At 56.6% G+C, this 17,645-nt stretch overlaps 1 protein-coding gene across 2 annotated transcripts; it reads right to left on the bottom strand.

Annotated features, from left to right (window-relative positions):
- Nucleotides 1-1,396: 1,396 nt before the first annotated feature.
- Nucleotides 1,397-17,158, bottom strand: LOC100954204 (cytochrome P450 26B1). Of its 2 annotated transcripts, XM_003793417.1 has the most exons (6): nucleotides 16,955-17,158; nucleotides 13,337-13,561; nucleotides 4,286-4,561; nucleotides 3,957-4,112; nucleotides 2,341-2,625; nucleotides 1,397-1,946 (listed from the first exon to the last, which is right to left on the bottom strand). In XM_003793417.1, exons 1-6 carry the CDS (start codon nucleotides 17,156-17,158, stop codon nucleotides 1,554-1,556), a joined length of 1,539 nt encoding a protein of 512 aa, XP_003793465.1. In that variant the 3' UTR covers nucleotides 1,397-1,553. The 2 variants fall into 2 exon arrangements, with proteins under 2 accessions (XP_003793465.1, XP_003793466.1); XM_003793418.2 differs by lacking the exon at nucleotides 13,337-13,561 and having other exon boundaries at nucleotides 1,525-1,946.
- Nucleotides 17,159-17,645: the final 487 nt, after the last annotated feature.

The following is a 17,645-nucleotide window of genomic DNA, read 5'->3' as shown; positions in this document are numbered from 1 at the left end:
TGCTTAGAGACTCACAAAACGCCCCCAGACCATCCCCGGGAGACATTCCAAATTGCCAACACTCAAAATGCCAGTGGCAGGAGCTACTCTTCTTCTACCCAGTCATCCAGACCCTCCAGTTCTCATCCCAATCCCTTCTGACAAATGGCACATACCCTGGTCCTCGGCTCTCCCTGCAGCCCACCCTGCAGCTTCTCAAGGCTACACAGCCTCCAGTCACTGAAGGAAGGACTGCCTCTGTGCTCACCTCCTCCTTGCCTTCATCTCGTCCCCACTCCCCTGAGCTGGACTAAGCAGACAGTGGCATAGAGCAGAAGGGACGTCAACGGCACCTTTCCAAGGGCTAAGGGCACAAGGTAAGGGGCTCCTCACCAGCAGAAAGAACCCGTATCCTGCCCCATACTCACTAGCTGGAGTGAGGGGCACTGGGGTGCACAGTGGCCAAGTAGGGAACCATGGCAGCCTCCAAATCTACATAATTGGGGTTATGATGGGGAACAGGCAGGAAGCAATGGGCCATGGCCCCATCCCCCCCAGGGCACAACAGACAGAGGGGCTGGATTTCAGCCCAGGAGCAAGGCTCTGAGGTTGAACTCAAATAACTTCTAGAGCCTGGGGAGTTTCTCCACCCTAAGCTAGGGGGCTGGGTTTGACAGAGACCCCGTCCTCTTCACTCACAGATGTCTCACCTGGGGCAGGTAGAACAGAGGCTAGGGGTAGAGAAAATGTTTGCTCCAGGCCTCCACATTGCCAGGATTCTCTATCAGGGAATAAATATCGGGGTGGGGAGCCCATGAGCCAAGGCCTGGCTGGGTATGTGTGTGTAGCAGAGAGCAGCCTAGCTCAGCAGAGGCTGGGAAGTGGGATGTCAGTGCGCCTGCCCAGGGCCAGCAGGGAGGATGCTGGTGGACAGGCCTGGGGCTCCTTTGCCCCAAGGTCAGAGGACAGAACAAGTAGCAGCAATAGTTAATTTCAAATGTCCAAACTGGTGAGAGGGAAGTGGGGGTCGGGGTCTCCATGTTGGTGGTGCCCCTGCCTCTGCCAGGGCTGACTCCTGTTCTATTACTCAGGATGCTATTCTCTGGCAACCAAAGGGGGAGGAGCAGCAGGGAGAGGGTGCTGAAGAGTGCACCATAGGGGGCACCCCTCTTCCTGCCACTCCCACTTCAGTGGCCTGACCTCCATCTAAAAGGACTGGGAAGGAACAGAGGGAAGGGAGCAGTTCGGAGCATCACAAGCGAACACTGTAGCACAAGCAACATCTAACACTGTCATGGGCATGCAGAGCTCCAGTCTCGCCATTTCCCAGAGGCTGAGCTGGTGGGAACTGGGAGGCACCTGGGGGGGAAGCAGGAGCCAGGAGGGGAGTCCATCCCCAAGAAGGATGAGGCCCTTTTGGCTTTGAATAGGGTTTGCCAGGGAGTGGGAGCCAGGAAGGGCAAGTATGGGGGCCACTCACCCTCCCCAGGTTTGGCCCCCTTCCACACACAGGTTTCTACCTCCCACCACCCCCACCCCATGATGGGGCTGAGGTGGGTGTGGCTGGAGTGGGGCTACACTGTGGCACTCAGCATGGCCTCCGTCTCTGGCAGGATCTTGTTCTGATTGGAGTCCAGGCCAAAGAACTTGACACTGAGGCCATCCACAGGGTGCAGGACAGGGACCAGGGTGATGCGGGGGAAGGTCCGGGTGGCCAGCTCGAAACGGCTTGTGCTGGCTAGCTCCACTGCCAGCACTTTTAGGAAGAGCTTGGCCAGATGCTTGCCCAGGCAGGTCCGGACGCCACCGCCGAACGGGAGGTAATGGAAGCGGCCATCCTTGTCCTCGCTCCGTGCCTGACTGAAGCGGTCAGGGTCAAACACGTTCACATCTTTGAACACAGGTGCTGTGTCGTGGGTATCCCGGATGCTGTACATGACACTCCAGCCTTTGGGAATCTGGAAACCCTGGAGGCAAGATGAGGGTCAGGGGGCCAGTGGTGAGAGCCAGAGGTGGCCAGGGTAGGGCTTAGAACTGCCTGCCTGTCCCTAGCTCCTAGAGACATGGTGGTCCTCCAGGCCTGGCCAGCCTCCCCTGCTCATGTTAGTCCAGTCTTATGTACATTAACAGACATCCACATACACCTTCACAGGTGACACTTGGTCTGGCTTCCTCTCACTCTGGACTTGGAGCTGCATCTCTCCCATCAGACTGAAAGCTCCCTAAAAGCAAGCACTATCCCCCCCCTATCAGATTGAGGTACCCAAGCAGGAAGCTGGTCATCCCCCTCAGTCAGCCCCAGGCCCCCAAAGCAGAGTCCCTGGGGACCCCCAGCACCTAGCCCAAAGGGCCCAGCCTCACATCGAGCTCAAAGGTCTGCAGCACAGTGCGGTAGCCGCCGGAAATGGGTGTGAAGAGGCGCATGACTTCCTTGATGACACAGTCCAGGTAGCGTAGCCCGCTGAGCGTGTCAAGGCGTAGGGTGCCCTCGCAGGGGCAGCCCCCACTGTGCAGGATGCCCTGGGCCCGCAGCTCTTCCCGCAGCTTCTCCAGCACAGCAGGGTGCTTCAGCAGCTGCATGATCAGTGAGGTGCTGGCGCTGGCCGTGGTGGCGTAGGCCGCGAAGATCAGCTCCAGGGTCCCATCCTATAGTGGCACAGAAGAAAGGCACCATTGACCATCCAGGTTCAGCCAGGCTGGTCCATCCTGGCGATAGCCCCATTCTGCCAGCATGCCCTGTGCATAGGGCCATCTGTGCTGGGCCCTGCCTACTTCTTGTTGCAAATTCTGCTTCCTCTGAGCCTCACATGCCTGGGCCTCAGGGCCACAATGGCATAAGGGTCACAGCCAGTCCTTGGCTGAGTAGGAGACACAACTGCTGTGACCAGGCAGGGGCACTAGCCTGTTAGTCCCTTGAGATTAGGGCCACTTCTCACTGCTGGATTCTTGCCAGCCCCTGAAGTCTGATCAATTCAGTGAACCCACAGAAGAAAAGGAGCAAATCCAAGGAGCCAAACCCTGGGCAGACTGTGTGTACACATGTGTAAGGGATGGGGGTCTATACCCGGCCTTCCTACTCCCAGCCCCAGCACTCTCCTCCATCCCCAGGAGGATGGCTGGTGGGCGAAAGGGGAGCTTAGGGATTCTGGGAAGCAGCCTGTGGCCACAACCTTAAGGGCCTGGGGTGGGGCTGCAGTGAGAAGGCTGAGGGCAGACGACCCCCCGAGAACTTAAAGGGCTTTCTGGGGAGCTGGATACTGGGTATAGGTACCATAGGACATGGTCCCAATGGGTTTTCTCACTCCAAGTTTCACATTTTACAAATATGGGTTCTGGACCCAGAGAGGGGAATGAAGCACCCTGGGTCCCTACTTGCCACGACTCCTAAAATTTACAAAACTTGTACAATAGGAGAGTCATTCCAGGTTCTTCCTGGCTCCCCAGGAAAAAAGCTGGAGCTAGAATATGAAGAAGCAAAGACAGTGGGGATGGGGAGTCTGCAGGGAGTATCTGTGGGTACCTGGCATCGAGGGGGCAAGCAGAGCTTAGTGGGGAGGGACTAATGGACCCCCCTCAGGAGGAGCACTTCCCCACAACAGGGCAGGTGGGAAGCCTTCCATGGAGCCCAGCTGGCCTCAGCAGGTGCCAGGAAGGATGGGAGAGCCAGCAAAGAGCCACCAGCTTGAAAAGACTCTGGGGTGGAAGAAGAGACCTCCTTGTGTACACAAATCTTCCCTGCAATTCCCCAAGGGTTGATTCTGGCCTCAAGCAAGTGGCTTCCCCTGCAGGCCCTATCCTTCCCAGCCCTGAGCTGCCTGCTTAAGGATGTCAGGCCATCCTGTACAGCAGGGGCACAGACAGCCCTCTCCAGCCCCACTCAGAAATCATGTTCTGTGTGAGAGAAGTCTTTCCAAAGAGAAAGCTCCATAGTAGAGCATGGGTGCACTGTTGCTCACTGGGGGAGCCGCCACCCCCACCTTCAGCTCTTGCATGGTCATCTCCTTCCCATGCTCCTTGCTGCTTTCAATGAGGATGTCCAGCGCATCTGAGTAGTCTTTGCCCTGGGTGCACTGCAGCTTCTCCCGGATGGCCTTCTCCAGCCCCTTCTGCAGGGTCTGCCGTGCCTGAATGCCCTGAAGGGAGAAAGAGCTGTCATCCACACAGACAGCCAAGCCAAAGCTCCAGGTGCCCTCTTGCCAACCCCTCTCTCCCATCCATGTGCCCTGTGCCTAGCAGAAAGCTGCCCTCCCTAAGGGTAAATAAGCCCCGGATGCCCTAGCTCCTCTCCCAGGCCTGGGATCCTCACCCTCCGGTAGCCACTGAAGGGCAAGTCGACAGGCAGGGAAAAGACATTCTCCACAAACTGCTGGTAGACCTCAAAAAGGTGCCCAAGGTCCTCCTCGGGAATGCTGAAGCCCAGCAGCACCCGGATGGCCATGCGGAAGGTAAGCTTCTGAGCCTCCTGGTACACATTGATGGCCTCAGGGTGGCTGCTCCAGGCACGCAGGGTGTCCTGGATCACCAGCTGGATCTTGGGCAGGTAGCTCTCCAGGGCCTCATGGCTGAATATCTTGGAAAAGACCTGGGGGGTAGAAAGGCAGGTGGGTGAGTTGGCAGGTGTTCCCTGGGCTGACTCCTTGAAGTTGGCTTGAACCACACTCTACCTGGACAAGGCACCTATCCCATGACTACAACCAGGGAAAATTCCAAGTTCCACATAATGGCAAAGGGTTAGGGACTGGGCAGTCCAGCCGCCAACAATTCTGTAGGGGCTCCTGATGAGGCTGAACAGAACCTTGGAGCATGGAGGCTGCCCTCCCACTGCAGGGGCCCATTCCTAAATCCCAAGACACAAACAGAATTGCCCAAAAGAAGTGAAACACAGGTCAGTGGACTGGATGGGGAAGAGGTAGGAAATCAGGTGGTTCTTCTCCTCTACTGATGGGAAAGCAGGAGAGTCTGAAGCTAGATCACAAGGAGGATTCCTGGAATCCATAATTATTCTCATTCCCTGAGAAACATCCACTGGGTGAAGATTCCAGGGTATTTACTAACAGCTATGACATTAAAATTTTTTCAGTGTGGCCAGGTCTAGAGGGAGGGATATGGGACCAATGGCTTTCAAATCCAAAAGATCATAAAGACAAACAGAAGCCTTTTTAATTCCCTGCATCTTCCAGGACAATTTTAAGTGGCCAATGAGCCCCTGTTTCCACCTCCCCTGCCTTCTTTCTTCCTGATTGGCTCAAAAACTCCCCTTATGGCCCCTTCTCACTAAGAAGCCCCAGCACATGGTTTTCATGTGTAGAAGAGGTAGGGATGTTAGTTTATTTACTGACAGCCTGTGGGTCTCACTCATAACCAACAACTTCCATCTCCCCCAGAGTCCAGAGCAGAAAGGAGTGCCCCTCAGAAGCACCAGGGAAGGTCATTGCAAAGGGTGAGACGGGAGAGGCCACGCAGAAGGAGCCCCTCACCCTGCCTCATGCAAACCACACACACAGGACTGCCCTTCCCTCTGCCCCCCAAACACAACCACTGCACAAACTGTAAATGTGAGAATTTCCCCTGCAGTCAGCTCAAGGAGGAAAGGTAACATTTTCCTGGCCTGAGCCCTGCATGGCTAATGGGAAGGCTGGTTTGCAGAAATAACAGTGCTGGCCCTTCAGTGGCCCAGCCAGGCATTCACAATAGCACTTTCATTCCGAAATTCCCAGTGGACAGAGGGAGGGAGGGCAGGAGGCTGGTGAGGGGCAGAGAGGCCCACACTGTTTGGGGCTGCTCCTGCTACAAAAGGAAAGCCAAGAGGCAGAAGGACGATAGGAGGTCACCTAGAACAGTGCAGGCCTGAATGGGTCATGCACACCTTGCCCAGTTTAGGGGGTCCTAGTGAATTTCCAGGGGGGACTTCAGTGGCCATTCTACTTCAAAGAGTTATAGATAAAGGTAGTGCTTGTCTGCCTCAGCCCCTCACCCTGCTGTCCTTAGGATTCTAGGCTCAGCCCTTACACAGTGGGCCTTGGAGTGAGAGGGGAGCCCCCAAAGCCCAGCACCAGTCAGGTAAGGGCTCTTACAAAACAGCAAAGAGGCCATGGAGTGAGCAGAAAGCAGTACCTGGTTGCTGAGCAGGCTCATCAGGAAACGAGAGGCAAAAAATTACTCTACAGCTACCAGGCCTCTGTGGGGAGGCTAGAGGTGGAAAAGAGGACTCAGGAAGGGCCATAATGGGCCCAGAGCTGGCTGGCCCAGGCCAAACTAGGAGCTCTGTCATGAAAGGAACAGGGTAGGGACTGATCAGGGCCCCCATCACATGGGAGACTGGGGCCCAAAGATGGGTCTGTGGAGGGGAAGAGGGCAGAAGCCATGCCTCCCAGGTCCAACCAAAGTCAAAGCCAGTTATGTGCAGTAGGGTGATGGAAAAATAGAGGCCGGGCACCCAGAGACCTGAATTCTAGCTACGAATCATCCACCAAATTCTTGTATGATCACTGACAAATTACCACCCCCTCCCCCAAGCCTCAGTTTCCTCATCTGTAAAATGCTGACTCTGAAACAGGTGATGGCTGGGGCTCCTTTCACTTCACCAAGCACATGAACGCTCGGTCTATCCACTTGCCCTTAAAGTAGACGTTACCCACTCAAGGAAGCCCAGAACTTGGCCATGCTCATGTCACCTAGAGAGGGCCTGCCAGGCGCCACCACACAGCCCACAGGGGCCACAGGGGCTCTAGAAGGGCCATCCCACGTTTTCCCAAAGTAAGCGCCGAGGGCGCCTTCCGCACCCGCCAACTAGCTCTGCCCTGCCCCGTAGGTTGCATTCCCTGCGCCCTCTAGCGACAACAGGCTGAATCGCTCCTGTTCGGGCCTTTGGGGGTCAAGACAGACAAGAGGGATGGAGAACCTGGAAATGAGTGGAGGGACGTCTAGAGCAGGGCGCCCACACCAGGCCCGGGGTGGAAAGAGGTGCTGAGCAAGGCTAGGAGCTGGAATGTCCCAAGAAAACCACTGCCACCTTATACCATGAAGGCCCCTGGGGCCAGGGCCTCTGGAAAGAGAACTGAAGCTGGACCAAGGCCCTTGTTTCGAGCAGCCACTAACTTGCTGGCTAACAGCCAGCAGGTGGCTGCCCCTCCAGAGCTCAGCTTCCCTACTGGTTCAAGGACAGTCCACCTGGATGTTCTGAGGTCCTTTCACCCAGCTTGTCCCACCATTCTCCTCAGAGCACCCTAGGAGGAGAAACTACTCAAATAAAAAGCCGAGCAAAGGGAAGTAGTGGCACTCCAGGCCCCAGGGCTTTGCTCAGAGGTTACCAAGTCCATGTCCCTACCACCCACCCAGCTGTTCCAAAGACATTAGGGTCTCTGAGTACCAGGAAGACTCCAGGGCCTCATCCCTGAGTCTCTGCCCAGGTTAACAACTCAGGCACTTCCCAAAGCCAGGGAAGCTCAGAAATCACCACCTACCACATAGGACAAGCGGAGGCAGAGGTGCCGGCTAGGGCACAGGAAGCCTGGGCAGTGTCTGGTGGGCTGTGTCTGAGGAGCCACCTGCCAGGGTCAGGACTTGGGCACACTGGGAAGGTGCTTGGGGAGCTGCTCAGTGTGAAGAAAGGAAAGGTTCCTGGCCCCCAGAAGAGACTTCTCTGACCACAGTTGTCACAGAAGCCAGGGCTGCTTTGTTTCCCTCTGGGGCTTCCCTGGGAATTCCCAAAAGTGAGCCAAGAATGCCAAACAAAGGTCACTGGGAACTAGGCCAGGCCCAGGCCAAGCCCTGCAGAGGGAGCCACAGGTATGGACTTCCCACCAAGGCCAGAGCCTTAGGGCAAGGGCGGGAGGGAGGATGGCTTCCATCCATGGGGGATGTCCTTGGACACCTCCCCTCTAAACCCACAATGGACACCACATGGCTGGTTCTCTTTCTCCTTCCAGAATGAGGATCAATCTCACAAAAAGGGTCTGGGGGCACCACTGGAGCTTGTCAAGGCTCAAATTCCCTATAATTGTTCCTACAAATGCTTTCTCCCCACCAGCCAGGCCCCCCTTACCCCACCTTTCATTCAGTGCCCCTGAGAGGGGGATTGCTTCATGCTGCAGCTGCTCAGCCAGGTAACAACCCCCCTTCTCTGCTGGCCACTATGGACGGATAGACAAATGGATGGGCAGCTGTGGGAGTGAGAAGAGTCAGAGAGGGAACCCACTGCCCAGGCCAGTGACTCAGACTGGGAGGAATGGAAGCGGCTGCCCAAAAGAGGTGGGGGCCCAGGCAGGCCACCCGGCCAAGCCACCGGAGCCGAGGCCTGCGGAGTGGAAAGAATAACAGCGCGGGCAGCCACTGCGGCAGCCATCCACATAGGGGTGACGCCAAGGTGTGTACTTTACACTAAAGCAAGGGGGTGGGGGGAGAACAAGAGAGGACGTCATCTTCCCAGCTGCCTGGCATTTCCACTGGGCCTGAGCTTTGCCCTGGCCCAGTGGAAATGCCAGGCAGTTTCCCCCAAGGTTGGAAATGCACCATCCCAGTGTGTGGGGCTGGGCACACTCAGCCTCTCTGGTCCCACTGGACTAGCCCAGAATCCCTCCAACAGCCTGCACATGCCCCTTCCCAGCATCAGTGGGAACAGAGTGATTGTCCCCCATCTGACTCTAGCTGTAATCATCTTACTTCAAGACCTCTTTCCCACCTTCCTAACATGGTCCTAACTCTTCCACACAGGCAACAAATGCACAAGGTGGTGAGAGGAGGTTAGCACTTGGCAAATACCCACCAAATCACAGAATTTGGAAGGGTTTGCCTGGATGCTTTCAACTCTTCCTCTTCCTTGGAAAGCTGAGGCCCAGAGGGGGAAGGGCCCTCCAAGGTCACAGTGCAGGGCATAACTGGCCATACCCACCAAAGTCCCTGATACTTGTGCCTCCCACAACCCCAGATCTCACCAAGTTGCCCTCTACCAGCCTTGGTGGTTTCTGAATTTATCTAAAAGTCCCAAAAAGGATCCTCCTCTATGGCCTAAGTTTATTCTAAGGATAAGGTTACTCTGATCTGTTCACAGCATTTCTCAGGCCACTGAAGCCCCTTCCGTTTAGGCCGAGGGAACCCAGGATGGACACAGAGGGTAGCAAACAGGGCCAGAGTAGACCCCAGCCAAGCCTCTCCACTCCCACCAAGGCCACATTTGTCTTCCAAGGCTGGGAGAATAAACAAACACATCAGCATCACAGCCTTGGACCCCTCTCCACCCTGGGAGAAGGACACTGAAAAGAGGGACAAAGACAGGCAGTAGCCCCCACGCCCAGCCCGCCCACCAGCCTGCTGCCCGGCACAAGGGCATGCAGAGGGAGGCACCCACTCCCAGACGCCCTGGCAGCTGACTGTGGGCTACCTCCCCCGCTGACCTTCAGAGAGATCCGCTCCTGCCACCACCTCCTCAGCAGCCCCTGCGCCCACCGCTGGTGCTACAGTAACTTTTGGGTGAAGGACTTGGGTTAGCAGAATAAAAGCCCTGTGCCTATGCCAGGGGCTGGGGCAGAGCACTCAGCAACAGGGCTGCCTGGTCATGCTACCAGCCTTCCCATCCAATGCAGGATGGAGCTTCTGGGCCCTCCTAGAGTCAGGTATGAGCTAGTCTTCCGCAGAACCTCACACTCATGGGTGCCCTGGCTCTGCCTTCCTGGCCACTCTACTCCAGGAGGCATAGGGTTTCTGAGAGGAGTGTGGTGACCCTGAGCCTGACCTTTACCCTCAGTCCAGGATGGGGCCCAAAGGCCAGGTCACTGAGGGACAGCAGGTGTGCAGGCAGGGCTTCTTGATCCCCACCTCCAAAGGCTGTTCCTATACTTCACCCTCAGGCACAGAGCCCTGCAGGCAGGGGTCTGGGTAGACACAGCAAGAGGATTGCTCTTGGGGTCTCACCAGTCCAGGGGCTCCAAGCTAAGTACCACCCCTGAGATATTCTCCAAGTACCCTGGGGGTATCTCAGGGCCACTATCCAGAATGCCCTGAAGCAGGTGGCCTCTTGATTCAAAGAGGCCTGGCCCTTCCTCTAAAGGGAAAGAGGAAATATGCAATCCTATAGAACTATCCCCCAAATTTTCCGTGTCTCCGACTCTTTCACTATACCTTCCTAACCAGATTCCATCCATCCTTCTAGGCCAATACCCAGCCTCTTTACACATGAAGAGAGATGGGGTCAGGCGGCGCCTGTGGCTGAGTGGGTAGGGCACCAGGCGCATATCCCAAGGGTGGCGGGTTCAAACCTGACCCCAGCCAAACTGCAACAACAACAAAATAGCTGGGTGTTGTGGCGGGTGCCTGTAGTTCCAGCTACTCGAAAGGCGGAGGCAAGAGAATCGCCTAAGCCCAGGAGTTAGAGGTTGCTGTGAGCTGTGACGCCACAGCACTCTACCGAGGGCAATAAAATGAGACTCTGTCTCAGAAAAAGAGAGAGAGAGAGAGAGAGATGGGGTCCCTTCCCTACATACCAGAGATACCCTAGGCCCTCAGCAGGGGGAAGGGAAACCCAGGAGGAGGGAGTCTGAGGCCCTGGCTGTAGGGAAACAGGCCTGGCTTCCAGAGATGATTCTGTTAGACTGAGCAAGATTTTCTGGACTTTTTCCCTGGCAACCCCACTCTGTTGGACCTAGACCACCAGGGAAGCCAGGGCAAACACCTGGCGTGCAGTGATGGCAGTGAGGAGCCTCTTCCCAGCACATCTGGTCAGACCTCCCAGAGAAGGGGTGGGCCACCAACACCAATGGAAACAGTGACGCTTCTAGTTCTCTACCAGCCGGGCCCCAGCACACCTGGGCCCCACTTCCTGCACATACCTTCTAACCAGGCTGGGCCTGGCCCAGCAGTCCACTCTCAGCCAGGTCCCTGACTGCAGAGTGGGACTCATAAGGCAGTGGGAATGGCACACAACGACACCTACCCAGGCTGCATTGAGTCCACCAGGCACTAAATCCAGGAGTCTGGCCATTCTCTCCAGGACTAACGTGGATATATATTTAGAAACAGTGCCCCTGGGCGTTCTCATTCCTTCAGCTAGACTACTTTGTGAGGGCAAAGGATCAATATCCTACTTCTATGTACCTAACCCCAGGCCTCTATGAATTCAGTAAACTTAGGTTTATAGATCATCAATTAGGGAGATCTGGGGGGAAGAATCCTTTTGTGTAGTTGACTACTCATTTACCATGGGACACATACACATGCCCCCTCATAGCAAGGACACAACTAATACACCAAAAGAAAAGCCCCTGTATTTGGTCTCAAGCCCCTTTGCCAGGATGAACTGGCTTCTGGCAATTCTCCACTCCTCTCCAAGGAGCTGGAGGGCCAGGTGCTTTGAACAAGGACATCACCTATAGCTCATCCAGGGTCCTCAGCCTCTGCCCGCATCCCAGCCTTATCCCCATCTCACTCTCTTCCTGCCCTACACACTCCTCTTGGGACTGTTTCTCTGTGCTGTCCCTCTTCTCTTTCCTCCCCCTAAATGGACAACATAGGCCAAAACCTTGGGGCTTTCCAGACAGGCCTCCCCAGTGGGCACCTGGAGACCCAATGCTAAGTCAGTTAGAGTATAGGTGGAACTCCAAGGCAAGAGCCTCATCACAAAGCCCCAGGGTCTCTCACTCTAGTTTTGACCAAGACTTTTTTCTTCCAGCACTCCCAACCTATCCCAGTTCTGGCAGCCCAAAGCCAGCAGGACTGAGTAGGACTCAACACAGTGTCCTGGAAACAACTATACCCATGGAAGCCAAAGGCCTGTGTTGTAGGCTCTGCCCAGCCTTTTCTTTGTTTCTTGATGGGTTCAAGTCTCAACCAACCTCTCCAAGCCTTCTGTGAAAAGGGGACAATTCCTTTCTTGTCAAAGCTTCTATAAAGATGAAATGAGGAAGCAAGCAGCCATCTGCTTTGGAGATGGATTCCTGAGTCTCAGCTCTCTCCTTACTCTTGGGAATGGGCCTTTGGTGGAGTCACCAAACTAAGGGAAAAATAACTATCCAACACATTTGAAAAGCCCTCCTTCCTAAGCCTACAGCCCCCTCTCAGCAACACCTCCTACCCCCTTTGTCCCCAAGCTGTGTTAACTGCTTCCAGCTCTGAGTGAGGCAGATGGACAAGATGACTTTGGGAGCCCCTTTTCAGTTCCTGAAAGAGTCGATGTATTAGGGAACTAGGGGGTAGGACCAAGACCAATCTTCAAATAGTCAAATTTTTAGGGAAGTGGGGGAATGAAGACCCTTCTCCTCCCTTTGATATTCCTTCTTTTGTCTGCTATAGAGAATTACCCTTCATAGGCTGTTCAGATAACACCATATACTGTAAGATGGGCCAGGGAGCATACAATGCTCCATGACAACCTCACACACGCGACTTCTGGCCCAGGAAGCTGCCCCCGTCTCCTCAGGGCTCCCAAGCCCAGCCACTGCCCCGGGAAAAGAGAGGCTACCTCTCTCTTTCCTTTAGGTTTTAAACTGGGGTGAGTCCTCTGACCCAAAGGAAAAAAATGGAGTGGAGGAGGTAGTGCAGCCTCCCTCCTGGCGGCTTCAAGCCCGAGGCCGGCGCCCCGCCCGCCGGCTCAGCTTTCGGGTTACTGCAGTTCAAACAGCACGTGCCGCCGGAGCTCCGAGCTGCTGCTGCGGCTCAGCCCAGAAAGGGGGCGGGGAGGCCTGCTCCGTGCGCGCTAGCTCGCCTCCTCCGCGCCTCTTCCAGCCGCTCGGGAAATCCACGGGATAAACACCCACTTTCTCTTCCTCTTTAGAGGAGGTGGGTGTGTTTTGATCCCTGCCCGGGCCTCAGCTGCTCTCCCACCCCTCCGCTTCCCCGCCCTCCGTCCAGGCCGGTGCGTGCAGTGGCCAAGTTCTCCGCATCTCTTCCTGAGAAGAGACAGGGCCCCGCAACGGCTGCCCCACAAGGCGCCCTCACTCCCGCGCCTATCGGTGTCTCCCTTAAAACAAGCTATGGTGGGAAGGTCAAATTTGATTTTAGAATGAGTTCTCGGGGAAAACTGGTGAAAAGGAAAGCGCCGGCCAAATGTCCGGTCCTCTTCTTTTTCCAGTTCTGTGGAGCACACCAAGGACAGGTGTTGGATACCCCAGACCCCGCACATTTAAGTTCTATCCAAAGCAACCTAGCTGGTGGTGTCCAAGGTGCAGTAGACTACAGGAGGGTGGACCCGAAGGAGGCCTGTGCAGGCCCTGGATCCAGGCTCAAAGCTATCTAGACAGGGACCTGCCGGGTCCTCAGGCATAACATGCAAGGGTGCTGATTTGGGTGGGGGATGTTCTGTGGGTGTCCATGAACTCCTTACCCCGAGAGGACGGGGTGCACGGAAGAAAGGGGCCAGAGTTCTTACCTTGCGCTTGTTGCGGTGGATGTCACCGATGGAGTTTGCCACCGTGTTGGGCCCTAGAAGCATGCGCGTACTTCGAGGCCACTCGGTGCTCACGAGGTGGTGCTCGCCCATGAGAATCTTGCGCACGTTCTCTGCGCCCGTCACGCGTATCAGCGGTCGCCCCAGCAAATGCGTCTTGAACACGTTGCCATACTTCTCCCTCCGGGACGACTGGAAGCCAGAACCCTGCGGGAGCCGCAAGAGTAACTTCCCTCAGGTGCCTGTCCCCAGAGGGCCCACAGGGCGAGGGAGGGGCAGAGACCTCCAACCCTTGGCACCAGTCACCTGCCCCACCCCCACAAATACACATAGGCACGCACGAACGCAGGTTTTATTTTTCACAGCGTGCACAAGAACTGGAAAGTAGGGCCTAGAGAGGATAATAAATAACGCAAGGAGGCCGGAGGCCCCGGGGCATCCCCCAGAAGGCTGTTTTTCAGTAATGACTTTCGGGAGGGAAAAGGTATCCCGGACAGCTGGACCTGAAGCTGAAGTCTTCAACCCCCACCCCGCGCTCGGAGTCTCTCGGAATAAATATTTCCAGGCTCCAGGCCATGGGCTGGCGAGACCCCGCGGGGTGGCCGCAGGCCAAAGATTATTTATAGAGGTAAGCGGTCTGTGCCCGGAGGCAGTCACTACAGATGGGGGAGGGGTTGGGGTTTCCTTCGTTCTCTGGCGGAGCCTGCGCAGGCACCCGGAGGCCCTCCGAGAACTCTGCGAGGTGGGGTCACCGGCCCGAAGCCGCAGTTTTCCTAACGCATTTTGTCCTGGAAATAACTGAGGCGGACTTTCGTGGCCTCCCTGGTGGTTGGTATAGGAGCACCGCGGAAGACTCTTCTCTCGGGGCGGGGCTGGGTAGGACCGGCGCAGCTACCCGCGCAGGTAACCGGATCCCTGGCGGTGGAGGCGGCGGCGCAAGCCGAGAATGGCTGGGGCCCTGGCCCGGTCCAGCTCTCTAAACAGCAGGCGCAGCCCGCCCGGCGCGAGTACCGGAAGCCGAGGGGACCTAGAGAGGCGGGGGCAGGGGCGTCCCGGCTCACCTTTGACGTCGCCGCGCTGGCTACCCCACCCCACGTTAACCCTTCTTCTGCCAAGACAGCACCGAGTGAAATGGGGGTTGTGTCACCTGTCCAGCGCCCCGCCGCCCCTCCAACATAAGTAAGGACTCCGGCTCCAGGTCTACCCAGTCACGCACCCCCGAGGGGACATATCTGCTCCCCTTCTTGGACTGGTCTCCCTCCTCATTTTCCTTTCTTCTACGGAAAACTATTCGCCAGCTAGATGTGTACACACCCCAGCACAGCCGAAAAGTGACTCTGCAGAACCTGGATTCTCTAATCACTTTTCCACATGCGCCTCAGGCCCCGGCGCGCGACAGGGAACAAACCGGGAGCGCCTGCGCCGCCGGGAGGGGGCTGAGCCGCGGGGAGACGCTGCCTCATTCCCAGGCTTGAGGCTCCGGGAGAGCTCCCTCCCACCCCCGTGGAGCAGTTCGTGACGACGTCTACCCCTTTAAGAAAAATCAAGGCAGAGGTGGGGTGCGACGGAGGGGGGGACGGTAAGGAGCGGGGTTCCTTCCCTACGTCTGCTATGCCCGTCTCCCGCGCTGGGTCTGACCGGTCCTTCTTTTCCTCTGTTTTTCTTTTCTTTCAACACAAAAGTTGGGCTGTGAATTTTCCGAGGTCGCCGCCGCCTCGCCCCCACCCCCTGCCTCTGATCTGCCTAACTATAATTAAAGTGCGTTTTTTGTGGCATTAATAAAGAGTTATTTGTCCGCCGTTTCCATGGTCTTCACAAAGAGGACTTTCATAGGGGCGGCCGCTTGGGCCACGAGTCCAATTTATACAAAAATGTTGTATTTTTAGCCCTGGGCTCTGTTTAGATGGCGCTCGGTGGAAACGGAGAGCCCTTGGAGGTCCCCCCGTAAAATCTGATAAATGACTCCGAAGAAATAACGCTAGGATTCAGAGGGCTCTCATTAACCCCTTCCGTACTCCTCCACTCGCGCACACCACTGCCCCCCCCCCATTTTCCTCCACCCTGGAGACCTAGGGTCCCCAGTTAGATGGGTGAGAGAAGCAGGTTTCCTCGTCCCCAACTTCTATGCTGTTTGGACGTGGGCCCCCAGGGGCCTTGGTGGGATTAGGAAAAAAGGTCAGGGGGACATAGGGGAGGCAGAGAAAGGTCAGGAAACGGGGTGGGGGCGGTGACAAACTGTGGATTCCGAAGACTGGTTCCAACTAGGCGGTAGCCTTTGCCCAAGCTAGTTATTTTATTTCCTAAATTGGCGGCCAAAAGCCTAGACCACCTCCACAGTTAACCCTTTACGGGCTCTAGGGATTTCCTTACCTGGGAGTAGTCAGATTGGTTCACGTGAACCCCACCCCTCTATACGAACAACCCCCCCCCCAAAGAGATGGGCAAACTCCAGGACTTGAAAAGACCACAGCGCAGAGGAACCTGGAGTGGTCCTCTCAGCCCCCATTCCCTGCCGTTTAGCCTAGGGCTGGGGGTGTACGTATGAGGATGCGCGCGCGCCCTGGTTGCACGCGTCTGTTAATTTCAAGCCAAGCTTTCGCACCTCTCAACTCACACGCTCCAGCGCTCACTTTTCGCTTCCCCTCGCCGGTGCCAGAGTTGTCTGTCTCTGGACACCCATGCTCTCGCTAATTCCCCTCAGAACCCACCGGACAGACACAGTCACACATGTACACACGAACACACTTCCCCAGGAGGTAATCCCAGAGCCCGCCCCCCCCCCGAAAAAACCTAGTGTGTATTAAATCGCAAAGCGATTGTCTAGCCCCTGATGAGGTTAACTCTGGGTTAACCTTCCCAGTACCTACCTGGGTCTGGTCCCTAACGCACCCCACCCCCATTTTCTGCAGCGTGAAGTTGTGCGGCGTCTAACACACCTCTCCCAAGTTTCTCTCCTGCTAAACTGTCCCCACCCAATAAGTAAATAGACCCTTTTCCCCGAAAGCCGAGTGCCTTCACGTCTCTGGCTTCTCATTTTCCCTGGGTTACCTTCTTCCTCTTCCACCACAAAACACACACACTTGCGGAGACCGCGGACCAGGACGGTAGTACCTGGAGCTGGAGACTACGCTGCAGGAACACAGTTTTAAAGGGGCAGTTCAAGCTGCCACCGGCCCCCTCCTCCTCTCCCGACTCAGTTTTAGCCTCCCAGAGACTCAGCCAAAGTCCAGGAAGCCGACCGCGCCTGGGCTTGGAGCGCAATGGGGCAGATGCTCCCTCCGACTCGCTGGGAGCCCTCAGGGCTCTCCAAGCACCCCTGCCAGGCTGCCCGGGACCAGGGAGAGTCAGTCTTAGGGCCTCCCTCTGGTCCGGGAACCCCTCTTACCCCTGAACCTGCTTTCTGGGCGCCAGTGGTCTCGGAACCTCGCTGCAGACGACCAGAGTAAGCCCGGGCGGGCAGTTGAGGCTGAGAGGAGGGAAGGGGCGGGGCGGGGACCAGCGCCTTCAGGCTCCCGGCGCCCCCTGGCCGGCCCGAAGCTCCGTCCGCCCGGCGCTTGCAGCTAGCGGACCCCAGAGAGTAGCGGAGTGAACGCGCCTTACCTGCAGCAGCCAGTGGCCGGTCTCTCCGATGAGCGGGAAGCCCATGGAACCCTTGGGGATGGGCAGCTTGCAGCTCTTGTCGCGAGTGGCAGCCCAGCGCAGCTGCCACAGCTGCTGCGACACGGCCAGTAGCAGCGTCACGGACACCAGGCACGCGGCAAGGGTGGCCAGCGCGGACACCAGCTCCAAGCCCTCAAAGAGCATGTTGGCGGCCGCTTGGGGGATTGGCTGTGCTGGCCGCGGCGGGGGAGGGGAGGGCCAGACGGGAGGGGACCCGAGCGGCGGGGGAGGGGAGGCTGCGGCCGGGGGTCCTGGCACCTTCAGCCGAAACAGAGAAGGAGGAAGGGGCCGAGGGAAGGGGAGTGGAGCCTGCAAGGGGAGCGGAGAGACGGAGAAAAAAAATTGCCTGAAAGAAGAGAGAAAGGAGACACGAGGCAACTGGGGTGTAACTTTGTTTGTTTGTTTGTTTGTTCCTTTATAGCGGGGCTTAGGGGCTGCTCAAGGGTTGGTTAAGATGAAGCCGTGAATCAAGCTGGTGGATTTGCTCTCATCGCAACCATCACACTAGGAAAACTTTGGAAAACTTTGTCCAGCAGGAGCCTCGCTCTCGTAAACCCCTTCCCCTGCTTGGAAAAAAGAAGGGGGGGGCGCAGAGAGCTAGCGGAGAAAGAGTGCGATCGATTTGTCAAAA

Source organism: Otolemur garnettii, unplaced genomic scaffold (genome assembly GCF_000181295.1).
Source record: "Otolemur garnettii isolate 467f Iridium unplaced genomic scaffold, OtoGar3 scaffold00068, whole genome shotgun sequence".
Classification (NCBI taxonomy): domain Eukaryota; kingdom Metazoa; phylum Chordata; class Mammalia; order Primates; family Galagidae; genus Otolemur; species Otolemur garnettii.
This window is presented reverse-complemented; position numbering and strand designations above follow the sequence as displayed.